General features: G+C 41.4%; 2 protein-coding genes and 2 long non-coding RNA genes across 7 annotated transcripts in view; 2 read left to right on the forward strand and 2 right to left on the reverse strand.

The window, feature by feature from the left end:
- Nucleotides 1-672: 672 nt before the first annotated feature.
- On the reverse strand, nt 673-12414 carry abcd2 (ATP-binding cassette, sub-family D (ALD), member 2). 2 transcript variants are annotated; one of them, XM_027014558.3, is made up of 10 exons: nt 11335-12414; nt 10986-11166; nt 10547-10668; nt 7739-7910; nt 6237-6331; nt 5845-5990; nt 5235-5380; nt 3915-3999; nt 3704-3829; nt 673-3407 (listed from the first exon to the last, which is right to left on the reverse strand). In XM_027014558.3, the coding sequence occupies exons 1-10, from the start codon at nt 12277-12279 to the stop codon at nt 3191-3193; spliced, it is 2235 nt and encodes a 744-aa protein (XP_026870359.2). In that variant the 5' UTR covers nt 12280-12414; the 3' UTR covers nt 673-3190. The 2 variants fall into 2 exon arrangements, with proteins under 2 accessions (XP_026870359.2, XP_081579935.1); XM_081723809.1 differs by lacking the exons at nt 6237-6331; nt 7739-7910.
- Nucleotides 12415-13403: 989 nt separating this feature from the next.
- On the forward strand, nt 13404-17424 carry LOC145659766 (uncharacterized). Its single transcript, XR_014125901.1, has 6 exons — nt 13404-13441; nt 13540-13681; nt 16459-16565; nt 16772-16893; nt 17187-17253; nt 17359-17424. It is a non-coding gene; the product is annotated as an uncharacterized LOC145659766 (long non-coding RNA).
- A 422-nt stretch (nt 17425-17846) lies between these two features.
- Nucleotides 17847-19395, forward strand: LOC145659964 (uncharacterized). Its single transcript, XR_014126161.1, has 3 exons — nt 17847-18411; nt 18534-18978; nt 19145-19395. It is a non-coding gene; the product is annotated as an uncharacterized LOC145659964 (long non-coding RNA).
- Nucleotides 19396-19505: 110 nt separating this feature from the next.
- Nucleotides 19506-26220, reverse strand: part of slc2a13a (solute carrier family 2 member 13a) — a 45198-nt gene continuing 38483 nt past the window's right edge. For all 3 annotated transcript variants that reach the window (XM_081723826.1, XM_035527776.2, XM_035527775.2), the window contains 6 exons: nt 24645-24808; nt 24101-24221; nt 22830-22955; nt 22385-22503; nt 21869-22021; nt 19506-21410 (listed from right to left, as the gene is read on the reverse strand). In XM_081723826.1, coding sequence (XP_081579952.1) covers nt 21184-21410; nt 21869-22021; nt 22385-22503; nt 22830-22955; nt 24101-24221; nt 24645-24808 — 910 coding nt within the window. In that variant the 3' untranslated portion in view covers nt 19506-21183. The remainder of the gene's footprint in view (nt 21411-21868; nt 22022-22384; nt 22504-22829; nt 22956-24100; nt 24222-24644; nt 24809-26220) is intronic.

Consider the following 26220-nt stretch of genomic DNA (forward strand, 5'->3'; position numbering starts at 1 on the left):
TTAATCAACCGCTCAGCTGCCAGGTAGGCAATTATATTAGGAGATTTTGAAATTTTATGCAGATCTGTGCATCTTCGGGTCAGTGAAGCCCGGAAACCCTTAGTCCATGTGATCTGCGGCGTCTGCGTTATTCATTGGCAGGAGTTTGACGCTTTAAACGCCTTCGCTTCTTATGCAGAAAACCAGTGCCGCACTGTCCGTCAGCAGTTCATTTACTGGATTAGGCTATGTCGCCCGAGTGTGTCACAGCATTAAAGAGTTTAGACATGCAGAGCGTAAAAGATTGGGTAGTCAGGACTTCGGTAATTTCAACAAAAGAAACGCGTGATTTCCTCTTCCAACCAATAGATGGCGCATTATGCATAGTATTTTGCTTACTAGCAAGCCTTTGCTTACTAGCGAAGGGATTATATAGGCAGAACATTCTTTCATGCTCATTATTGTGTTCTACTGAATGGATAAGACACTCAGTGAATATTAAATTCCGTTATCTGGTTCACAACAAGTTCTAGACTGAACGACTATAAAGTATGAACGACTAGCCTGACCACTGAACAAGGACTCTAGTACCTGTACATTATGTTTGTTCATAAATAATTATGAGAAAATAACAGTATCTTTCAAAGGATAAAGACCTTTAATACCCAATAATCAAGACAATCTCATCACATATTGATGCTTAACCTTTTATTTAGTGGGTAACTTACATTCAGTTTGTTTACATTATTATCAGGTAACTTTTGACCCTTAGAACTTGTATTAGCAAAATGGCATATTATGGATACTGCTTTAAAACCATACAGGTGTTGTATATATAGCCTTATAACATGCAAAAGTTACATTTCTTTGAGATAAAAAGTTGGAGAACATACCTGACAAAAACCTTGCAAGAGGCATTTTGGTTGTGTCCACATGCCTTTCATTGTAATGCCCCAAAAACAAACAAGGAAATTAGTGTACCATTTCATAAAACTCGTCTTATTGTAAAGTCATCACATAAGCAAAACGCCTCTGATTACCATGTGTATGCAAAATATGCGCAAGGACCTCATGTCAAAATATAGGACCTCATACAAGAGTTCCAGACTTATAAAAATCATTCTATTTACACTGCTGGCATTGCATGTTGGAACTTGTATGTAAATTACAAGCACCATGTGATACACAATATTACTTCATTTTGAAACTCTAGTTCTTGCTTGCCATACTCTAGTTCTTGCTAGCTCCTGAACTGATTATTCTAAAAATCTGAAAATTGTCTATTTGAAACAAATAAATGAATGCTATCTAATACTAATGTTTCTGGCATCCAACATTTGTTTCATATACCAGAAGTGACTATTTGGTACCACTGATTATCTTGCCCTAATTGCTCACATAAATAAGGGATTAAAGTGGTGTTTTTCGGATGCAATACACAGACATTCCTCATCACATTTAAGCACTAAATTGCTTCCTAAAACCAAAATGCAAAACATGAAATACAGACAAATTTCACAGTATATCAGTCTGAAGCACAGGCACAACAGAGAAAATGGGTTGTGCAACAAAATAAAATGACAAAAAGATAAAAGGGAAATTCCTATACCCAACACTGGCCTGCAGTCCCTATCTTAGTAAACAGAGCCATATTCCACAGTGCTGTAGTATTTAACCACAATGTCTTACACTGCCCATCAGAAGTCTGGGGATGACCCCCCCCCCCCCACCATTTGAAATGTTTATTAGAACATTATTTTTATTCTATACCAGACTACTGTATATTAGAACATTATTAGAAATAAGAATAAATAATAAAAAAAACAACAACCTGCAACGGTTTCATTAACATAGAAGGGTAGTTAAACAGGAAACAACAAAGCACGCTGGCTGAGTGAGTTCCTAAGTGAAGATCGTGTGAAAAGAGTGTGAATAAGACAAAGAACCTGCCAGGTAACTATGCAAGCCCAGAGGCTAGTGGCAGGATGCAGGCTTGGAAGCAACACAAACTCAAGATTGATGTGGTACGGACGTTTGCGGAGGGTAACGGGAAGCCCTGAGGATAAGTACTCACAGGAATAAACAGGGATAAGAAAAGAAGAAACAGGTGCACACAATGAACTGAGTGGGTGGCTGGGATCAGGGAAGTGATTGGGGAGTGTGACCGGTGGGTGCAGTTTGGTGACCAGCGTGGGTGGATGCCTCGGTGCCGACCAGGACATGACAGGCGCTAAGGGAGTTTATTTCATCAACATGTAGTTTGGTTTTAGGTGTTCTCACAAACATTTACATGTGATATTGTTTTCCTCAAAATAAACCTTGTTAATAATATGCTACTTTACTGCAAGTGGACCAAAAAAAGGCTCATTCTGAACTCCTAGACTTCAGACTTTTGATGGGCATTGTACACGGATGAGAGTGAAGTTCTTGGGGCTGAGAGAGGAGTGGAGCTTTAAAATAAACACTGTACGTGGGTGTCTGTTCCTCTTTGATTGCTGTGTGACACTAAAACTGCGCGCGGTTCAGCCCCTCGCCCCCTCTCCTCGGCCTCGGCTATCCTGAGCATGTGCAGAAAGGCGTAGCCCTGCACACCTGCCATGTTTTGATCTCTGGAAAGCATCGCAATGCGGCAATCATGGCAGACTGGGAGATCAAGTATTGATATGGTCTTGATAAAGCCAGAGAAATCCAAAGCTAGCTGCTAACACGCAAGGGAATCTAACAACAGGTGACCCAGAGCTGATTTCCAACTAAGGGCAAAAAACCCCAATCTGTTAGATTTTAGGATGGGGCTCAGATGTTCAGGATCAAGTAAAAAAAAAAAAAATTAAAAAACAGTAACCACAAGACATATTTGCCAAATAAGAAATGAAAACCCCTTGCAAATTAGCATCATAGCAGTTAGACATATTTCCAAAAAGAAATAATGAGAACTGTCACTATTACCGTATATAACATACATCAATAACTACTAAAAAACCCTAAAATGTTGCCATCTTGCACATTTTTTTAGAAGTATCAAAATACACTATCATAACTTTTAAAAAACAAACAAACAAAAAAAAGAACAAAGGAAAATAAAAACCTAAACAATACAGACTGAGCTAGAGACCTAAAGTGACATTTTTAGAAAGTGACATGCTTTAAAATAAACACTGTATGTTCCTTTTCGACATCCTTGTGACGCTAAACACCATTGCAGCTCCGCCTCTCACTCCGCCTCCTCGGTCTCGGCTGTCTTGAGCACAGAGTCCTCACCCAGGATCTTGCAGAGCTCGTTGAGCCTTTGCTGCATCTTGGGAATGCCAGCTAGCTGCGACTCCAGACGCTGCTTCTCCTCAGTCAGAGAGAGGCGAGTGGCCGCGTCCAGTTGTTCATAGCGCCAACCGCCCTCGCCGTCAAACTGCAGCAGGTGGGTGTGGTACTTCCTGACAGGTGGAATGAACACATCCAGGTGAGGTGATGTAGGAAAAAGACCCGCTCCCTTAATCATCCGCACCCATCCATTCTTAAGTATGTGAGTGGCAATGATGTCTGTTGCTTTAAATCAGTCCTGTTAACAACCTTTAGGATAATACACAGGATTATAAGAGTACTGGTTATTGCACTGTTTCTGTAATTATAAAGGTATCCTTATTGTTAAGGATACTATTAATGGTATTACTTTCATTGGTAATGCTACACCAGTGACCTTCACTCCAAAAGTGCCGTGTTTACACCTCACCACAGAGAGGGCCTATGAGTAATAGACAGCAAGGAGATCCCGGCATCTTTTGCGGCTTGGAATATTTTGCCCTCTACGTCAATGCTGACAGCACTTGTGCACTCATCCAGCAGGGCGTACTTAGGCCTGAAAGAAAGGTTGCAATTTTAGGGCGAGGCTCTTGTGTCCCTCGGATGGCCTGTGACCTACGTAATGCGGTGCGGTGCCCTACCTGTGGTAGAACATTCGAGCCATACCCATGCGCTGCTTCTCGCCTCCCGACAGCACGTCCTTCCAGTCCACCTCTGCCTCCCAGCCTGCAGAGTGGAGAACAAGTTGGCCATCTTGGTTCAGGCACGTTAAAACCTTTATTTTTGGAGGTGGGTGCATTTGTATTTGGTTTGGAACACACACGACGTGTGACATGCTTGCTTGGGCCGTGCATTTGAATTTAAGTGATTTTGCAACCCGTTCATTTCACTTCATCTCGACCCCCCCCACCCCACCCCTCAGAACACTGATCAACAGATCACTTTACCCAGAAGTGTTATATGCAAAACAAGCACAAAAACGCTCAGAATCATAGTAATTATCTCACTGTCTATTCTGTTTAAGGCAAGAGATGACTGAAAATGCTCAACTGTACAGGAAATGCAACATTAGTGGATAAAAGGCCTCTGAATACCACATCAGTGTAAGGTGGCGGCTTTAGGCAGGATGTGGAGATGAGTAGCGTGAAACAACAACATACGTTTTATTTTACACTCAGACACGCACACTAACAGAGTCAAAAACCGACAACACAAACACGTAAACGACAGACCTTTATACATATGATAACGACACAATAAGGAGCAGGGGTGTGGCACAAGGAGGGCGTGGCCACATTGACGAACACACGCACGGGACGGTGGTGGTGGTGGGGGGGGGGCATACCGTGACAGTCAAGCAATTGTCATGTTACTGTTCTAATAATTTACTGTGACATGGTTCAGTCAGTACTTACAACATAACATTTACAAAGAATAAAAAGTGGTAGTCTTCAATTTTGTGTGGCTGTGGAGGACCAAGAGAGGAGAATCTATCATAAAACTTATAACTCACTGCTCCAGCAATATGAAAACATGGTACTTTATATGTACAAAATGAGAGTATCACAGAAAACCCTGGTGTTGAATTAACACCAACCTAAAGTGTTTATAAAACTCTGGCAGTAGGTGTTTTATTTCACACTGGGTTGTAAACCACATGTACTCTCTTACATATAGCACTGAATTCACATGGGTTCTCTTTTACCGCATGTTGGGACTGATGATCATTCTCTCTCTCTCTCTCTCTCTCTCTCTCTCACACACACACACACACACACACACACTCACAAACACACACACATGCACACATGTATATAAGCAAGCATACATGCACACACGCCTACCCATTCATTGACTTCCACCCTGAGCAACCTCATTAGGCCGTTTCCTCATGCAAAAGACCTTTCTTTTCAACATGCCAGGATGGTGCTCTCATGTGGAAATGTGGACGACCAACGTACCTCCCTCCCGGGTGACGATGTGGTTGAGGTTAACGATGTCCAGGATGCCTTCCAGGTCCTCGTCTCTGTAGCCCTTCTCATGCATGTCCTCGAGGGAATCGGGGTAGATGACCTGGTCACGCAGTGTCCCGATAGACATGTAAGGCCTGCACACAGGTTTGAACGCGATGAGAAAGCAGGAGCATTTGGAGGCCGGGAAACCCGTTAGAGCCCACAGTGACCCCAGGTGAATACTGCGGAATGGCCCATTCCTAAAGAAATATGCTTCCATCTTTCCCTTCCGGCATCCTATCAAATATTCACTGCTCCCCGGGGTCAAGTGTATAAGCCTGCAGAGTCTGGTAAATATTTCACTAGCGAGAGCTCCGGTTTCCTGCCTCTGCAGGGTCAATTGTGTCTTTCCTCTCCTACTGCAGGAGTGCAGCAGGCAGCGTGAGGAGGGAGGAGGAGACAGGGTACGTGTGCATGTAAGATGGGTGGGGTGCATTGTCATGGTGTCTTGACTGAAGTAATATATTTGCATGCTTATTGCATGCTTATATGCATTTGTATGAATGTGTGCATGTATGCGTATGCATGTGCAGGTGTGTGCGTGCGTGTATGCACTCACCTCTGTGGGATGTAGAACATGTGCTGTGGAGCAGGCTTATACAACAGGCCGCCATACACAGGCCAGAGGCCACTGAGGATGCGGAAGAGAGAACTCTTCCCACAGCCGTTAGGACCTGTGATCAACAGGTGCATGCGCTCTTCTACCTGCACACAACACAGGATGCACCACACACACACACACACACAGTCCAGTGAGACACCTGTACGCTTACAGTTTCTCAGCAAGTTTCATTCAGTAAAAAATGAATTAATGTAAGAGAAATACAAATTCATGAAATGTTTCCAAATTCATGAGGATTTTAAAGTATACTTCATTAACCATGCTGAAATATATGCAGTTACAAACCATGTCATTTGAGAAAAAGAATATTCCTTTTCATTTGATCTCACCTTGAAGTTCAGGCTGGACACAACCACATCCCCATTTGGGGTTATAATGGGCACATTCTCACAGACTATACCCTTATCCACATCGATGACTTTCCCTTAGAAAGAGCAGAAGTTAGATCAGGTGGCATTAGTCCTAATAAGGAAACATATTTTAGTCTGTTTTATTAACAACTTAACACACACTTTTGTGATCCTTGAAAGACATCAGTAATGAGTACCAAAAACAACACAAGAAGCCGTACCCTAATTCAGTTTTTGTACACTGGGCTCGACTGTGTCATTATTCCCATGGTGAAAAACATTTCCAGAGGGCTGATGTTGTGCTAATGGCCGCGGCTTTCATCGGCTGCCTTATTTTCAAAAATGCCGATCGGTACTTAGACATCTGGTGTGTTTCAAAATTTTCACCTGATAGCATCAAAGATGAGAACAACATAAAGTTCGCTATTATTCCCTTGAGCAAAAGGTCAACTACGTGCACTAAAATCATACAAGAAATGAAACTTTTTAGAAGGGGAGGGGAAGGGAAAAGTGAATTAAACCACCACAACAGATTCAGTCACTGCCTCCAGAGTCCTATATCTAACTAATGCAGTTCCTGTAATTGCCTTTTTGGTTTCCATTCCAAGTACTAGCCCATCTCTAAGAGCTGACAGGCTAAACTCTTTCCATTCAGAAAACCTGGCTCCAATATATATGCCAGCTATTGCAGATCATACATTCTAGATGGGACAGGTCATTAGCTTGATTACGTCACTGAAAAGTACATGCCTCCTTACTGACACCTTTAAGGTGTACCTGTGGGCAGCCTAGAGATGTTGGCATGTATAGTCGATTCACTTCACACATCTGTTGTTTCAAGTGTCACATCAAATAATAGCAATGGTTTTACAACCAGATCATGCATATCCATGTACTAAACATATATCTGCAGGTGGATTTAGCGCCTGGTGTGGGCTGGCATGTAGTTTTTTTGCTACAGTTATTCAGAAGTGAGACTAATAAAGCCTTATATTTAATCAAAGACATCTGCTTTCTTACAAGGGTAGTTTGTGATAAAAGTAACTACAAATGTTCATATCAAAATGCATTTAGAATTTGAGTTACTTAGACAGATGCAGATTCCAAAGAGTCAGTCTGGCACTCATTTTCATGACCAGTGCTTTAAAAAATCATCGCTGACTAAAGTCAGAGGTCCAAAAAAATAAATTAAAATAAAAAATGAAAAATGGGGGAAAATGGGTATTACACACACTGAATCACCAGAAGAAAATCTGAATAGGAACCTTCCAAAATTCAGAATGGGTTTCAGCTACACACACCTACCTATTTAGGTTTTCTCCACCTTCAGTTCAATATTTCTGTAGTTTTCTGAGTTTGGCTGCTTCTCATTGAGGCAGTAGTGTCTGCTCATAGCTATGCTCATATCTCATATCTACATGCTCATATCTCATAGCTACATATCTCATAGCTCCTATTTACACCCCATATTAATGCTGTACCTTTAATCTCCAGGGGACCTTCGATGTGCAGCTCTGGGCTCCCCCCTCTGGACTTCTCCCCAGTGGCTGTCTTTGCAGAGACAGATGAACGCTTGTACACCCCCCTCTGCACCTCCTCAAACACCAGGAACATGTTGTGGACACGGGCTGTGTATCCAGCCAGCTCTGTGACCTTCAGGGCATAGGAAGAGGTCCAGATGTCACTCTGACCAGCTCTCTAGGTCAGAACCACTTAACACTGATTTGTCTGGAGCCTGGCTTAGGACAACATGAATATGTAGACCTGAGTACATAGACTTTATGCACCATGTGTAATGGGGTTTCTGCAGAGGGCACGCCATGGGAAAACACTAGCTTTAGCTTGGGCAATCAGCTAAAATGCCAAATGTGACCCAGTGAGCTCTCCAGCATTCATTTATTCTCCCTTGAAAGCCTGACCCAACACAGCACAGACACTCTGGCTCACCGAAGCACATCGACATCTTCTAGGAATGATAACAAGTGTCACCGAACTGGATTGCTGCCTCCACATTACTATGGTAATGAGAAATGTGTACCGCTGAGGTTGAGGAAGTGCTGCCCAGATGGGCTGAGCAGGGGAAATCCTACAGATCACCTACCAGCTATGAGTAACAGAAAAGAAAAATGCCATGATCTTCATTTTATATTTACACACACAAAACCACATAGGACAATGTTGATTCTGTATTTATAATGCAGGTTGTTTATAACACATAATGCCTGAGTCATGGAATTCTCCATAATGGGCTGCAGTCTAGTAAGACTTTAGAACATCTCAGATGGGGAGCTGACTCTGTCTAACTCAGACAGACAGCAGTCTAAATCACCCAGCAGGTCTGCAAGGCTATCAGAGATGGAGGCCAAACCCAATGGTATAGTCAGTGATTATAGGCCAGCACTGAGACATGCAACTTTCATTGCGCTAGGGCATGATGCCAAAACTACAGAGAAAGAGGCCTGGAGCCTGGAGCTGTGACATCAGAACTCCACCACTGCCTGGGATTCTGGGAACACTGAAGGGCCTGTTGCTATTACCAATGGTGCTGAGGTCTTGGTGAGCTAACTCAGGAACAGGAATGCAGTTGGGCTCCTGAAAGCACCTCCATGAAGGAGACGACAGCTCGTGCATGTACAGGCCTGTTGAGAACCATTCTGATTTCTGAACATATTAACCCATTTTTCAGCATAACACCAGGCATGCTGTCAGTGTGTATGGGTATCATACTGAAGGAGTTTAATGCAGAGTTTTGACCAGGCTGACACTCAGGCCTTCGGCTGTAGTTCTCATGACTTTGCAGTAAGAGTGTGTATAGGTGAAGGAGGGAGGCACAGCACTATGGCCCAGTGGAGGACAAAGCAAACTAACATTCACTATGAAAAGAAAAGAGAGAATGTCATGAACATGGATTAGATGTGAATGTGGTCTTGCTGTATAAACACTTATCGAACACCTTGAGATGAACAAATTCCCCTTGAACTGACACTGCATGCAGAGATACTTTACAAGAAGGGACAGTACAATTTAGCCCAGGTCTTTTAAATTTGTGCAACACAAAGCTGTATACAGTTTATCAGTTTGAAGTGGATAAGGTTACATTGTTCTAAATTGTTGGCTGCGGAGGTAAATCAAGCCAAGAGATGGTAAGAGACTGGAAAAACTAGTCAGCAAGGCAGATTTGGTCATGGAGATTGTTTTAGAGAAATGAAGCATGGCTGAACGGTTAGTAACAACTCCTTGCTTGAACAACTTCATGATATCATTACACCAGCAAAACAACTGAGAACATCCACTGCTAACATGATACCTGTTAGGTCAGTGGTCACCAGTTCTAGTCCTGTTTTTCTGCAGAGTTCAATTCCTGCCTGCGTCTAATGCCTGACTCAAGGAATAAATGGAATATTCCTGATGACAAGGAATAAGGTGTGGCAGATGAGTTTTGAGCTAAGCTCTGCAGGAAGGTAGGTCTCTAGGAGCAGGACTAGTGACTACTCAATCAGCTCTACCAAGGAGATGACTAGGAGGTCAATTGTGCCAACTACTCTTAACTTCTTTAAAACGATAATCTTTCTGTGGGGCCCACAGTCCATGGTTTACTTTGCATGATCATTATCAAACCTGTTACTGGAATCATCCCATTACCTATCGTAATAACATTTATTAGGCCTACCTGACTGTAATTCACTACTAATGAATCATTAGTGTACATTAATGAACAATAACTAATAAGGGAACAACACCTTAATTACAGTACTACCTGATATCTTATCATGCACATTATTACAACTGGAATGACTAAAGGCTAAGCAACCAGCTAAGCAACAACAAACATCAAAGCTCTCATGAGGCAGAAAAGCAGACACTGTGATTTGTCAGTGAAGATGCAGGTGATGGACAACATAAGCTAGTCACGTTCTTATTAACTAATCAATGGGTGTTAATGGTGTAGGGGATATGTAGCAATATGCAATATGCCACCGTTATTGTGTAGATTAGTTTAGTTTGGACATGTTAACATTTACAGCAGTACTGTATGTTTATAAGCAGATTTAAAAGGCTAACAGGCCTTCTACAATAAAGAGCAAGGCGTTCCTCAGACATTTCTTCCATGATTTATGTAATCATTATTCACATTGTTTGTCAATCAAACTCTGGAAGTTGAGCTATTAACATATTTTAAGATTTTTCAGAGCTTCTGATATGTAATAAACATCACCAGTTTAAATCTGAAGCGTGGGTTTGTACCCGTTTTTAGGCTTAAAAGGTACGGCAGTGTCTATAAATGTTACCTCTTTGTAGGAGGACATGATCCTCTCGATGGCGTCTGCCCCAGAGGCCAGGAGGTTACGTGCAGTTGTGAAAGCTTCGGTCCTCTCACTAACTAACACTTGAGTTTGGCCGTCAGCAAGTTCTGTAAGGAAGGAGTCAAGTTTCAGGCATTATCAGCTGTAAGGTGCACACTTCAGTGTTAGAGTCTTACTGCTATCATACAGTAAACATTTTTTAATTCATCACTTGCCATCCATTTGCCTGGCAAGACAATCTGTGAGGGATCACACATTTGATGATGACTGGAAATGAAAAATGAATGGTCTTTATGTCCGTTATGACTGGAACAACAGTGACTGACAGTTACAATGCACACCATTTTACTGTATGACCCATTGCTTGTCATTTCACATTCAAATGAAGCCCCTCTCCCCAAACTAAGTTCACGACGCTCCTTACCATTGTCAGCGAAGCCGGTAGCGGTGATGATGGGCACCGCGACCATAACCAAGCCGCTTCCGCTCCACACGTACTTCATAAGGAACTGTTCGATCATAATATACCACAGGCGCTTGGAAAGGATGAGGGACATCTGCTCGGCCAGGGCCTTGTAGCACTTTTGTAGTTGCCGCATCTCAACCTGTGCCACGTAAAAAATATATATATATATGATCCTGCAAGAGGAAAGTCATCACAGGTACAAGCATAGTTTATATGATTCACAACGTCACTCGTTCGGGGGCAGAGACACCTATTCACTAATGAAAGAGTTTCTCGTATATATCACATCGTCGGTTATTGCACTCACCTTATGTCCCCTGTAGAAAGCAATCTCCTCCGCGTTGGTAATTATTCTCGAGTGTACATAACGCAAGTATCCTTTCCTGTGCGCCTCCTCAGCAACAAGCTTTCCGAATTTCGGAGAACAAGCTCGCAAAACCTTGGCAGTGGCAAATACCACAAGTCCTGCCAGCAGGGTGGGCCCAGTGGCGTTCGCACCCCGGGACCGAGCCGTTTGGATCAGTGTATATGATGTGAGAATGACGTCCAGAATGGGTTTGGTGAGGTTTGAGTACAAATGTGCAATAGATTGCGAAAACATCATAACGTCCTCCGTAAGCGACTGATCGGGATTCGCCAGCCTCCCGTCCATATTACTAACTTTATAGTAGGTCTGGTCGGTGAAATACGTTTTGTAGGCATGGTCAACCAGTCGGGTGCGAAAGGCCAGCGCAAGCTTGCATTCTAAATAACGGATAGCGCTATTCACAAAGGTAGCCGGGATGGCGACGAGGAGCCATTTCATCAGTTTGATGATGAAGCTGCGGGGCTGCTTTTCCACGATTGTTTTAACGATTTTGCCATCCAAGCCCGCGACATAAATAGACAAAAACGTCCTTGAAATCAGAGCCAACGAATGCAAACAGAGCAGTCCGAGCTCTTTGGTCAAAAGCCTCGGAAATACGATTTTTACGAGTTCAAGTATCTGCTTAAAAAATTCCGCGTTTACACCAGGTGATTTGTTGTGATAAGAAACAGTTTCTAATGAAGATTTGTGCGTCGGTGTCAGTCCATTTTCCTCTACTTTACCAGCTGTGCTGTTCTTGGGGTCTTTGCGTTTACTGATCTGCTTGCAAATGATGGGGTACAGGGTTTTCACTCCGTACGCTGCAGCCACAAGAAAGACAGCTCGCTTCGCCGCAGTGTCCCGATTCCATTTCACTTTAGACGCTGCATGGAGTATGTTGGTCATTTTTTCTGCCAGGTTTTAAGTGTTTCTAAACTACCTCCATCCGGTTGTTCAATTTCTTGTTCCCAAATTCAATAGATATGTGATAAAGTAGCGCTGTGCCAGCATCGCTGGGATGGGAGTCTGTCCGTCACCTGCTTTTGCTGCGGGTCTGCGCCCTGGCCACGCCTCCACTGAAAGATGATTGGTTGCGTCGGTGACGTGACGGTGCACGGTCAGGGGTTCAGCTCGTAGCTCACCCAAGAATAAAAACCTCAGTGACCCTAACGATTCGGTTTAAAACCCAGCTAAATACAACTGGTTATATTATTTTTTAAATTTATTTATTTTTAAATTTATTTCTTTTATTATTATTATTATTATTATTATTATTATTATTATTATTATTATGTGTAGTAGTAGTAGTAGTAGTATCTTTGTTATTATTATTATTATTATTATTATTATTATTATTATTATTATTATTATTATTATACTTTCCTCTCATTAAAAAGATTAATAACCACCCGGGCCGGAGGGAAGGAATCGTTGGCGCGTTGTTAGGTGCGCAAAAGACTGACAACAACTGTTTACAATAGTTTAATATTAAACTGTTATACTGCTTTATTTCGCTTGAGAGCCCCAGCCATGCCTAAATCTTTAATGATCTAAATGAGCTTATTTTTTTATTTTTTATTTTTTTTGTTAAAACCATGCAGTTCCATTTTTGTAATAAATCATAAAATGTAATTTTGTTGACATCTTCATGATGACACAGCTTCATATTACACGTCACTTCGGCCCTGGTCTGCGCGTGCAACCCGCTTAGACTTGGTGACCGTTGGCAGTGACGTGAACGTTAGCTAGATTATCTTAGCTAGCTAGCTACTTCACGATTTATCAGTCAGATACCAACCTTAAAAGGCTGTTGAGCGTGTACGTTAGCATTAAATACTTAAACTGTGGAACCAAGGACTGTACTCTTTTACGTAAAGAGAAATAAGCATCCTATTTGTGAATAACATGAACTGGGTAGGAGGTTCGCGGTGAGTTTCTGAACAGGATAACGGGCTAGTTAGCTAGCTAACGCTAGCAGGGTTAGCTAACCTGTGTAACACTTGGTTTAACGTTACCGTTATTTCGTAGGAGCCGGTTTATGAAAAAGAGTGACACAAAAAAACAAATGGTAAGCAATTAGTACATATTCTTACAACTTGTTTCTTACCTGCCGCTAAACTTAAAGTGTGGTGTCGTGCTAAGACTTTGTGTCACGTTCATTTCAAGGAGTTTTTTGAAAAGAAAAGAATGCAGAAAAGACAGACTCAACTGAGATCCCCTTCATCACCCGAGGAAGGCAACACTGTCAATACGGATCTGCTTACAATGTTTATTGTAAACCAGATTTCATTCAAGAAAGAACACGCTGGTAAATGTACCATGCACGCACGCACGCACACACACACGTATATGTGTATGTGTGTATATACATATATATATGAAGAAGATTCTAGGTGAGTAACTGCAGTGTACTTTAGTAAGAGATGTAGAGATATTCAAAATTGTAGTAAAGTACACAAACAGACCGTTTTGGACAGAGATCGTTCATCAGCTGTGCAAGCAAAGTGCTTTTGAATTAGTAGTCCAACAAAGGTTTGGATTTGTAGAAGGTGTGAGGAGTCTAACATATGTAGGTAAGGACTGAACAAACGGTTAGAAAATGTCAGGAACAAGCAGATACGATAGGATATCCAGAGTTATTGTCCTTATGAATTTTAGGGAGAAGATAGAAATGGCTACAGCAAGGATTCTCTACAATGCAGAATCAGGGAGGTGTCCTGCTGACATGGCATGATTAATAATAGATTGGATGGTAGACTATAAATGTGGAGTGATGTTAGAGCTGTTCTGCCTATAAAAACTAGTATCATAAAGCTGCTTGATTACCATTTTGTAAAGGTCTTTTCTCCAAATAACAACAGCGCTTATCAACTGGCTTAATAACATTGACACCTTTTTAAAAAAAAAAATTAAGTGCAAAGTATTCTTTGTTTGGTAGATTAAGTCATTTAGCAGGTTTTTTAAAATTTATGTTACTAATTTCTCTTTCATGGGAATTAATTTTAAAATCTAGTGCTTCAAATTCCCCTGTAGGAGGTGTCCAGGAAAACTTGATGTGTTATATTTAGATGAGTCAAGGTTTCCACTGGCACCATGATGTGTGTGTATAGAATATTCTGGCCAATTTTATTAAAAATAAGAATGTAGTATTAAATGCCGGAAGATATCTTTAGTATCTGTAATAGATTTAAATTCAATAGTGATTGGCCTTGTAGGGTCAAATTCTAGACCTTTTGATAGCACAGATTGTTCCGGAGAATTTAATTCTAAATCACTGGGAATAGTGACAATTTTCTTTCAGTTTACGCAGGCAGGAAGAGCAATTGGACCAGTAGTACTATTATTTTCATTTGTTTTCTTAAGCAAAGCCAACTTCTTGTTTTTTGTACAAGCCATGAATTTTGTACAAGCCATGAAAAATATCAGAATTGTGCCATGGCAGCAATGAAATTAGGAAATTCAAAGAAAATAAACTCATCTACACTCTTTGAACTTTAGAACCCCATAGAATAAATGTTATAATTTAAACATCTACTTCTTCAGATATAAACTGTTTCCTCAGAAGCACTTTGCTTGCATAGCTGATGAAGGACCTCTGTCTAAAACTGTTCTGCTTCTCTGGAAACTGTACTACAATTTTGAATATCTCTACATCTCTTACTATAGCACACTGCAGTTACTCACTTAGAATCTTCTTTGGAGATATATATATAAACAGCTGGATAGCTCAGTGAGCATCTGGATTACTGAGTGGGTTATTCACTGGAAACTGTATTTTACAATTTTGAATCTCTCTCTCTCTCTCTCTCTCTCTCTCTCTCTCTCTCTCTCTCTCTCTCTCTCTCTCTCTATATATATATATATATATATATATATATATATATATATATATATATCTGATATAAGTGCAATAATTTTTCATTTTAGATAAACCTAAAATACATCAGGCAGACTTAAAAGGACCACATAAATCTATGGGCAAAAGGCCCTTAGAGTTGCCAATGAGCCCTTGTTCTCCATCAACCTTGAACCTGGCACACAGCCACCCACAGTACAGGTACCCTGTACAGTTCCAGGTACTGTACACAATCAAACAACCTATAATGCAATATGAGACTTTGAACTTTTTTTTATTTTGTCAGTCCCCACACACTAGGTTTGAAAAAAAGAAAAAGCAGTCTTTTTGAAGAGTTCAATTTCAAGGTGGTGAGATCAATTTTAAAATCAGTGTCCTATTTTTGTCATTTGTTTAAATTAGTCTAGAGGAGCAGTGCTGACTCACATACAATTATCAGCACTTTTTGATTGTTATTTTCACACACTAATTGAAACATGTAAAACATCTTCTGATGTAATGTGTCTTATTTGACCCAAGATGTCCCCTGTGCAGGACTGCAGCCTGTCTGACAACAGCGGTTCAGATTATCAGCACCGCATTCGTGATAATCTCAGCCCATTTTGTTCATCTTCCCCAGTCTCTTCAGAGATTGTTAACCTTCAGCCTAGACCCACAGCACGTATCGCAAGCCCATCACCATGGAAATTGTCTTACACAAAGGCACCTCAAGCATATGACAAGAATAAAAATCTGTTATTTAGAATTAGAAAAAGGGATTTTCCATTCAGTTATTTTAATTCCGATTTCTATACAGCAAAAACACACTTAATTTATAGCAGTTTTTGGAAAAATATCGATTTGCATCCTAAAATAATTGTTCTGAGGGAAATGTCTACAGGCCCTGGATTTTATAATTAGTAAATTAAAAGTAAGCAGCCTTCCTTGCCTCTCAGCTATTTTGCATATGAGACTTTGTATACTTCACTACAATTCTTAATATATTAAGTATACATATTTTTGGAGGTAGGGGTATTGGAGAAAGGTTTGGATGGAGGACAGACTCTTTCAGTCACTGTCTCTGGCTGAAATAAGCAAGAGATGTAAAATTACAATAACTTTCACTTGTATGGTGTTAATCTGTGTTCAGATGGGTGTAAATCACCGTAGTTGTTAATTAATCATTGATGATTTTACTGTGGCAAATCAATACCAAAGATTTGTTCTAGTAGTTTGTCTCTTCTTCCCAGCCAGAGGGGATATGTGCATATGACCGCTGGACTGCTATACCTTATCAAACAAAGACCCCCCTAACCAGTGCACCTATTGGAGTTCAGTTTGGGAGCACCTTGCATAGGTAAACACACCATAAATATAATCTCATTTTTCATTTCAGTTTGTGATGGCTAGAAACTTTGACTGAAATTTCTGGGGTTTTTTTTTATTTTCTGGAAAGCATATGTCATTACTGTTTTTTAAATTGATCTTTATTTTCACTTTTGCATTTTTTTCTTCATATATGTAATTTTGTTGTATATTCTGTATTATACTTCTCTCCAACAGCACAGAAACCAACATGCCTTCTGTAGACTCTGCAGATTACCTGCTTAATCCTCTAGAAAAGAACAACCACCAAGAACAGTCACTTTTCCTGGGGTTCAGCAGTGAAGAATTCACACATGAAGGTACAGTTGTACAACACCAGATATTTTTACATAAGAAATGCTTATGCTTCTGTTTATTTTTGTAAAATATTCAGATGAAGTACAAACAAGTGTACATTTAGTTCTAATCACCTGGATTTTCTAATTAGCTCACACCAGCAGGAAGAATTCCTTAATAAACTATTTGTGGACTGTCTAATCCTTCCCAAAAGATTTAATTAGCTTTTAATTTAGCAGTTTTTAACTAACTACATTACATTTTTATGTAGTTTTACTGTTTTGTATATAGAATATATTTCTTTTTATGATTATAGACCTTTTCAGTAAGAAAACACACAAAATTCATCTTCAGGAGTCACCCACTCTGCTCAAGAGAGCCTAGTTAGTAACCTGATTTATTCTTTATATTAATGGCATTTTATCACTATAAAAGTGCGTCTTGTATCTGTAATAATTTCTGTTATTTGTTGTTAAATGTGATTTCAGTGAATCAGACAGCGCACTCCATAATGCTGATTTCTTATCTCAGGTAATAAAGGTACATTTTTTGCAGGCACCTAATAATCAGCCAAAACATTCATTCATTGTTTAACATGTTGTTTAATCTATTCTCTCTCTGTGCACATTTATAATGTCCATACTGGTACACTGAGAGCATGCAAAAAGAACACACAGGTGCAAACAAAAAAAAACACTCAGGTACAGAACCTGTAAATAGAGCATCTAGGGTCAGGAAGGATTTGCAATTACTGGAAAAGTGTCTGTCTGTAGCATTGTTCTCACTTTATTAGGACATGCTGCCCCCTGTGGTGCACTCCATTACTGGAGTTTTATTCTTTGGAGAAAAGGTATTAAGGCTTCTATTTTATGTTCTCTGTTTATCCTGTTGTTTTGAAGCAGATATATAGATGTGCCAACTGCAGAGCATGTGAGTTTTCTACTGTTGTCTTGTGTGTAATGAGCTGGACTGATTTTGAAGAGAGACTAAATTAACTGTGTTGCTACAGGCAGTGTACACACAACTGATACTAAGAATACCTTTGAATCACAGACATATTCTCCACGAGAGGGCTGTGACAGCTCAGATGACGTAACTACAGAAACCTTTTCAAGCTCTTGAATACTTGTATTAAGTTGTTTCATGATTCTAGATACCATAATTGTTTTGGACTTGACAGGTTACAGAGTAACATTTTATAGTGTGTTATTTGGCACTTTGATGGTTCAGACTTATACTTTATTTTTACTCCTTTAAGATGTTCCTTTTGGTTCAGCTTAGATTTATCAATGCTCATGCTGAATTCCTGGTTAACTGGTACCGAACACTTATCCTAAACTCACTGTTTGTGCATGTCTGTGTGTCCCCATGCATCCCCATGTGCATTTATGCTGTCGCAGAAAGTGGGCAATAAGCAGTGCCCACAGACCAGTGTTCCCACCATGCTGATGTGCCACTCTGAGCACACCCCAGTAAGCCAGTTTTGGTCAGAGATGAGTGCTACAACAAGCCTTTCACCAGGCAGGCCCTTCAGCCAGCAGGTAATATCTAGTCATGTTGGTAGTAATAGACAGAGTAAAGGCATGAGGATTTATTAAAAGATCAAGGCAACTTAGCTGTGGAAAGACAGGACTGTGAGGAGAATCAGTTTGTTCTCTCTCAGCTGCAGACAGACGTACTAAATGCTGGAATACCTGGAAACGCGTCTCTCAGGACCAAAGACACAGGAATCGACACTAAAGCTAATTCCACTTCAGCTTCTTGTGACGCTTTAGTACAGGATTCCCTTTTAAAAGCACACAGGATGAATATTTCAACTGCACTCACAGCTCCTGTTCAGCAATGTGGTATGTGTAATGGACAAACTCCTACCACTAGGAGGCAGACTGGTTACAGCAATAAAAGTCTCCTGAATGATACTCAGTGTACTCCATCAGAAAGGGATAAAGTGACGTGGAACACGCCCTGGAAAATGCTACCCACAAGAGAGACCAAACAGCAGGCACCGAAAGCAATCACAGGACAAGAAAGTTCGTGTACACTCAAAAACCAAGCATTCATCAAGAAACGGCTCTTATTCCCATTGAACTCCCACGTCAGTACCCCAGGTATTAATAACGAACCTCCTGTGAAAGTGTATGAAACATTTTTTTGCAAACTTAAAATGACTAATGGGAACATGAGCAATTTTAATCATGTCTTATGATCATGCCATTTGAATGTGGAAACTTGCTCAAGATTGAAAATAGCGCAAGTTGTGTTTTCCCTCGGCAGAATCGGAGGAGAATTTATCAGAGAGAGGAGGAAGGTGTGAAGGTCACAAGCAGGGGAGTGCAAATGCAGACCCCACTAGGAGTGCCGTGGGCACAGAGGAAGTCACAGGTGACTTTGGTGCTGAGAGTGATGCTAGCTGGGTCTCCGAGGAGAGGGAAACTCTTCATGAAATCGCAAACATTCTGCTGATGCTGAAGTATAGAAATAAGCATGCATGAAAGACATCAGGCGGTGACTCACCCCTTCTCCCTGTGTTGGGAGTTAGCATCTGCTGCAGATCTACATTTTCAGAAAGTATGGAAAATCTTGTCAAGATGGCTTCTTGTGGAATATGTATTTACTGTACAGAACAACACCAAAGTCTTGGTTGAAACGATTTATTGTTTAAAATGTCATGAATATATTTAGTTTTATAGAATACAAATCTAGCAAAACATTTAGCGCAACATTAATCAAATTGACTGTACAACACTCCATATATTTGTATTCACTAGGTTTGCATTGCCTGTAGAAACACTTTTTAGATAATAAACGTAATAATTACACATAGAAAAAATGCACTAGAAACAATAGATGTATCTCTTCAAAGTAACACAATAGTTTGTCAGCTCTGAGAATCCTTCATTGTCAAGTACATTCAAAAACATGAAAAAACTGGCAGAAATGTATTTTACTTTATTTATCTTCTCATCTTAATGCCATAATCAGAAGCATTATGAGCATACCTGATTAAAAAGACACTAACATATCATTGGTCCACAGTGTGTCTCTCCCTTTGGGGAAACTCAGTATACTCTGATGGTAAACAAGAACACACAATCATGTATCTGTTTGTGCTAACAGTTAGGAAAAACACATAATACATAAAGGCTAGATGTGTGTAATCACGTCACCCGCCATCAAACAGCTTATCTTTAAAAAAAAAAATTACTTGTGTTAGTTTGCTTGATATTGTCGCTTTTACACTGTCTATCGACTGCTTTGTTACACACACAGCCACAACAAGTCAGCTTGGCACAAACCTAAATGTACCTGACTACCAAGGTGTATACTCACAGCAGTACAATATTAAACATAACATCGTATATAATGCTACTTCTTGAAACAAATATTCCCACTTTGTTACATGGACAAGAGCTATTTAATGCAATGCCATTTGTACATACGGCTATGGAGGAAGACCCAAAAAGAAAACGAAAAAAAGGTAAACCTCAATTTCATATTAGCACAATGGGACATGATCTGTTGAAAGAGACAAGTTGATGAAAATATGGTTGGAATAGAATATAAGGGAGGTCACTGCACACTATTAAACTATAAACTGTCTTGGGCAATCTAAAATACTCTCCAAGCTCAAAACATATCAGCTCACCCTAATATGCTAAAACCTACCTGTGATGATGAGGCTGTCTTGAACTGAAGCCAAAGACAAAAGACATGGTTACAACCCATATGTAGTATGTTCCAAGTTTTAAGTGCCTTAACATTTGCAAAAGACACATCTACACCCAGCTCACCATAGAACACATTTCAGTTAACACATCCTCTGAAAATTATCCATGGATTACATTTGACTCTAACTATGCTTACAGAAATGAACTCCACACTGTTGCAAAATGTTTGCCAGATAGCTTAGCATGTCCACCCATACATAAGACTGACATTTGACTGAAGTTTTGTACAGCAAATATCTCGTACTATGGGAATAAGCACAAAAATGGTGACACAACATCTGTCAGTACTACAGATCTCGGTGTACTCGAAAACTCAGCCAAAAGTTGGGAACTACATGTGAGTGTATGCTTGTGTGCATGTGTCTGTACTTGGGTGAGCTCTGCATGCCAACTCCGTTTTCCTTCAAGCAACGTGGGCAACTGTATGCGTAGGATGCAACCTGACTGGCACAGACGGACCTATCGGGGTCGGGTAGGGGTGAGGCTGAAGACTGAGGCTGATTCTCTCTCCGCCCTCCTCACCAGCCCTGTATCGGGGGCCAGATCGAGGATTCACAGGGGCGCTCTCTGAGCTACACAGTGCAGTTACTCAACGTCTGAGGCATCATTGTCTGATAGGTGGTAATTTGACCCTTTGACCCTGATGTACTCCACCTGCCGGCCCTCGTCTGAGTCTGAGGCACCGCAGGAGCACAGACGGCTCTCAAACAGTGACTCGATCTCCTCCAGCCGGCGGCCTTTGGTCTCTGGGAGACAACCGTAAATGAAGAAGACACCCAGTAGAGCCAAGCTCGAGTAGAGAAAGAATGCACCTGGAAGATAAAAAAAATTCACTCCATACTGGGAATGGAGACTTTTAAGCCCAAACTAAATAGTGTTCTCAAAACACTTATCTACAAAAACAGAACCATTTAGCATAAAAATATTCTCTAATACGTAATATGGGACTGAATAATAAGCTGTTTTTAATCTTGTGTAAATCCAAAATGTAATAACATTGCGTTAAAAAACTACAGGTTTTAATTTTCTTCATTAGGTTGAGCTACAGTGATTAAATAAATGTACACAGTGCAAGGGTGTTATTTAAGACTACGTATGTGCATAGTAAGTTCATTTATTTTTGTTATTTTTAAAGTAGTAAATGATGTAATATATAACATCCCCCAAAATGTATACTTTGTTTCTACCCTTATGAAGACTAGGTCAGTAAGGGCAGTTAACGGTGCTGGCAATGGTGTCCTGTGATGCTGTCGGTTACAGCTCTAACTACCGTAGTAGGTGAGGTACTGTGCTACATGAAGGAAGGTGAGGGACACCAGCACGTTGAAGGTCCAGTTCACGCCTGCTGAGCAGGCATTGCCTGTGCTTCTGGCCCACAGAGGGTAAATCTCAGAATTGATAGTCCATGGCATTGAGCCCATTCCTGAAAATACAATAACAGCCTATTGCAACACGTAATCAGAATTCCACAAAACATATTGAAGTAAGCATTAAATAATAAATTAATAGTACCGATGCGGCAACACTTGCTGGCCGAAAAAATTATTCTGAAAAAATATTGACTGATACTGGTGAAGTTCAACGGTTCTGCTTTCATCACTTTTGGTTAAACTTGCATACGGTTACATTTCATGTACATAAAGTTAAAAATACTTTCAATAATAATTCAACTATTTTGATTTATATTATGCACTCTTATCCAACCTAGTAGTTCCTAGCAGTTAAAGTGAAGCAGCAGGGTAGTTTACTGATTCTGGCCTTTGTCTTTTGCTTTTGCTCCTCTTACCTGGAGCAAAGAAAGCCAAGTAGAGGATAAGTCCCAGGAGCACCAGCCAAGAGAAGGACGTCGGGCAGAAATTATAAGCCCAAAGATTGGGATCTGCTGCCTCGGTTGAGTTAGAGCACCTGTAGCACAATTGAAGCATGTATCAGTATCTACAGTACGCTTACAGCCACGCGAGTGCAAGTTTCTTCAGCTGCTACTCTGAAAACATCACGGATCTAACTGCACGACAGTAGCACAATGCAACTTAGCAAAAACAGGAGATATCTATGGCAAGCGGAATGGGTCCTTCTACTTAAAAAATAAATCTGCATCCAATAGCACACCTCCGGCATCAGCGTGTGGTGCTGTGACATACTGTGGAGTCATAGGGAGCGAACTCAGCAGCAACGCACGCTGGATAACAAAATGTCACGCCTGCTCACATAGCTGCCTGAATATGACTCACCTGCCCCACGAGGCTCTGTCGCTGGAGGCCAGGTTGACTGGCACGCAGGAGGAGGCGAACACAGCGGTGCTGTTCTGCTGGTAGCAGAAGCCGCAGCGTGGGTCCAGCATACACGGCTCGCACGACCTGGAGTACCGGGCCAAAGAGCGGCACTGAGCATAAGACAAGCCCTCGCTTTTAGGAAGGCTTTGAACCCCACGCGCCCATGCCCTCCACCGCAATCAAGAGTCATTTCTTTTCACAAGCATGCACACTCCGCGAAACGAGTTGGCTTACTTTGGGAGAGAAAAAAAATACAACAGTGACAAGTCATGTATGTTAAATAACTGTACTGAGCGTACAGTGTACTATATACAAATAGGTTTCAGGTATTTACAGGGGAGATCTGCTTTTGAGAACTGTGCATTAAAGAGAATGCCGTGTGTGCACAAATTGGCTCGTTGGTGCGACGACAGCGAGGTCATTCCGCCCCCATTATGCTATAATGAATCTGCGCTGTCTCATCAGATAGCCGCACGAGGTGATCTTGAGCACAGGTATGAGAGCCAAATGGGACATGGAAGAGCAGGCACCCGCTCCAATACACAGAAGCTCGGGGTCGCAAGGTCATCCGCGTGGCAGTGCCTTTATTGCAGTGGCGTTACGGAGAGCACGCTGGCCCGCGTGAACCCTGCATCACGGAGGCTCCGATGGCCATTAGGCGCAAGCCTTCACTACAGCCGTGGAGCTGAGGATAAGGTCTGTTTATATTCAGATTGATGGCTGCCGGTAGCAAGCATGTTGTAGCAAAATAAAACAAATCTCTTAAGGTAGGAGGGCTGATTAATCTGCATTTGTTTTGAGCTGTGAATTATTCATAAATGAGGCTTTATCTTGACAAGCCATACCTTTCCAGTCTCAGCCTAGCACCAGCACCCCTGAGACCCGGTGTCATTTCATCATGCCTTGATTAGATGCGGTTGTATTATAATGCACTAAATACAAGCATTTGCTGTCAGTGTTCTATTCATGTGAATTTGAGCTTGCAAACATGGAATCCTAATTGACAATTAAAGGCCCTAGTCCAGAGCAAGGTTTGTTTTGTTTTTTTTTCTCAGAAAAAAATGCCCCGAGAAGACATTCCCGTTTCCAAGTATGTCTTTGAGAGATGGAATGAGTCTGACAGCTTGTTCCTTTGTTCCCATCTAATTCGGAACCCGAGCCTCAGAGTGGCACCAGCGCAGCCATGCAGCACCACCGTGTAGCTCTGAAGAATGGCAGAGAACACTCACAGGTAGGAGGTGCAGCTGGAGTTGGCCAGAGAGGGCTCGCTGGGGTGCAGGGTGACAGGGGGAGAATGTTGCGCTGACAGCAGGAAGCCCACAGCCAGGAGGCACAGACTCACACAAGTACCTACAGACGCAGAGACACACAGAGAGATCACAGTGTGAAGCAGGCACCGTGCATTGAGACGACAACAGCTAATCATAACAGATCTTAACACTGCAAGGACTGCCTGTGGGTCCAGACTTCTATTCCATACTATTTGTGTTAGGGTTAACGTGGTTACTGAATAACTCACAGTATCACATGAGTAATATAGCCTAAGATTAAACTAATAAACCTGGAGTGAGATGAATGCAAATGCAGTCCAATCTCCGATCGGCAAACAGCTGCTCTCTCTCGCACTCATACTTTCTCACAGCTGCTTGTCTCCTAGCTAATCGCCAAGGCTTCTGCTTAGTTTCACAGTTGCTTAGCAATGTGACAACGTTTTCGATCTACTGCACATCTCTGACCTGCAAAGCTAAATTCACGGCAGGCGTTTGTCCTCACCAATGATGCTGCCCAGAGTCAGTCTGCGTCTGCCCACCCTCTCCACCAGCCACACGCCCAGCAGAGTGAACGCAAAGTTGGTGAACGTGGTCACCGAGGCCAGCCAGATGGCCAGCTTGTCATCCTGCACTCCGGACATCTGCAGAATGGTGGCACTGTAGTACCTGCGGGGAGACGAGACGCGGCGCGCTCGAGTGAAAGCCGTCACGGCCGCACCTGTTGGGAAGGGCTGCCCGGCGGCCGCGTGATTGAAGAACAGTGAGGAAGGTCAAGGAACCCATGTTAAATGGTGAGGAATGGAGATGAGATGATGGGAATAAATCTGGCATTTAACGTGGATGTTTGCGCGTCTGTGGTTGTGGTTGAACTAAAGCATTATACAATAACAAATACGAACATTTTTCATTTAAAAATGTAAAAATTGTTGCATGTAATTTCCATTATGCTTATCTGCTAAAATTACATAACATTTTATCAAAATACATAATTTTATCATATAATAAAATATTAGATAATTACAGTCAAATCATATTCAGTTTAACACCAGACAATTAAAAAAAAAGATTTTAAAATGTTTCTTTCTACCTGCAGGTCTGCAGTCCCAGATATTTTAAACTGAAAGGGAAAGAGAATAAGCTTTTCTCTAATGAGAGAGATGGTCCTCCACTGCCTCTCCCCTATATGTCTAACCAATCAGATCCACTTCAAGCCAAGTGTTAGCCAATCAGGCTGTGGGCGTGCAATCAAACTCAGGAACCTCCATCACGCTGATGTCGCCCCATCCCTGTTAATTAAAGTGCCCTCTTCACAGTATCCAGCAGGCACACTTCAAACTGATCACCCGTTAGAACTGACAGCGACCTAAAATATCTTGCTTTCGGTATTGATGGGCCCATGCTTTTCCCAGTCCTGACTAGCAGAGCCCAGGATGCCATGGGAAATGAGAGGGGATCTCAAGAGGCTCAGTGGATGTCTTTACAGTGCGCGCGCCCACACACACACACACACACACACACACACCTGCTGCTGCTCTCCTATGATGTTATCTTGTGACGATGAAATAAGTAGCAGGGTAAGTAGCAGGTTAAGTGTGGAAAAAATCAATGAGTAACATTTTCATATGCTTGAAAAAAAAAGAAAAATGCTCATTAAGACTCATGAATTCATTTTGCATGTGCATTTAATTTCCAGTCCTTCAGAAAGACATGTGGTCCAAGTATATACCCTTTCTTTATCCAAAATCAATAATACTAGCCAAACAACTTCTCTGTTTTTTTCTCCTCTTTGCATAATTCTTTTTAAATGTATTTTGGATTTCAGATGTTGTTCATAGTTGAAATAATTGGCCTTTACTTTGAACCTCCTCCGATGTCATCACTATATTTTAAGGCATATCATTATATCTTAAGATATCTTCGTGCGCTCTCTGGAAGCATCAGGCCAAATGTGGATGTACATCTGCGTCTACAGCACGTTAATGCTGCCTTTTCAGCCTCCAAAAGCCAAACCTGGAGCACAGGAAACAAACTGAGAAGTACCGTACATTCGAAGTGCGGCAGCCTCCGAAGCAGCTGAA

Source organism: Electrophorus electricus, chromosome 11 (assembly GCF_041902795.1).
Source record: "Electrophorus electricus isolate QZ-2024a chromosome 11, ASM4190279v1, whole genome shotgun sequence".
NCBI lineage: Eukaryota > Metazoa > Chordata > Actinopteri > Gymnotiformes > Gymnotidae > Electrophorus > Electrophorus electricus.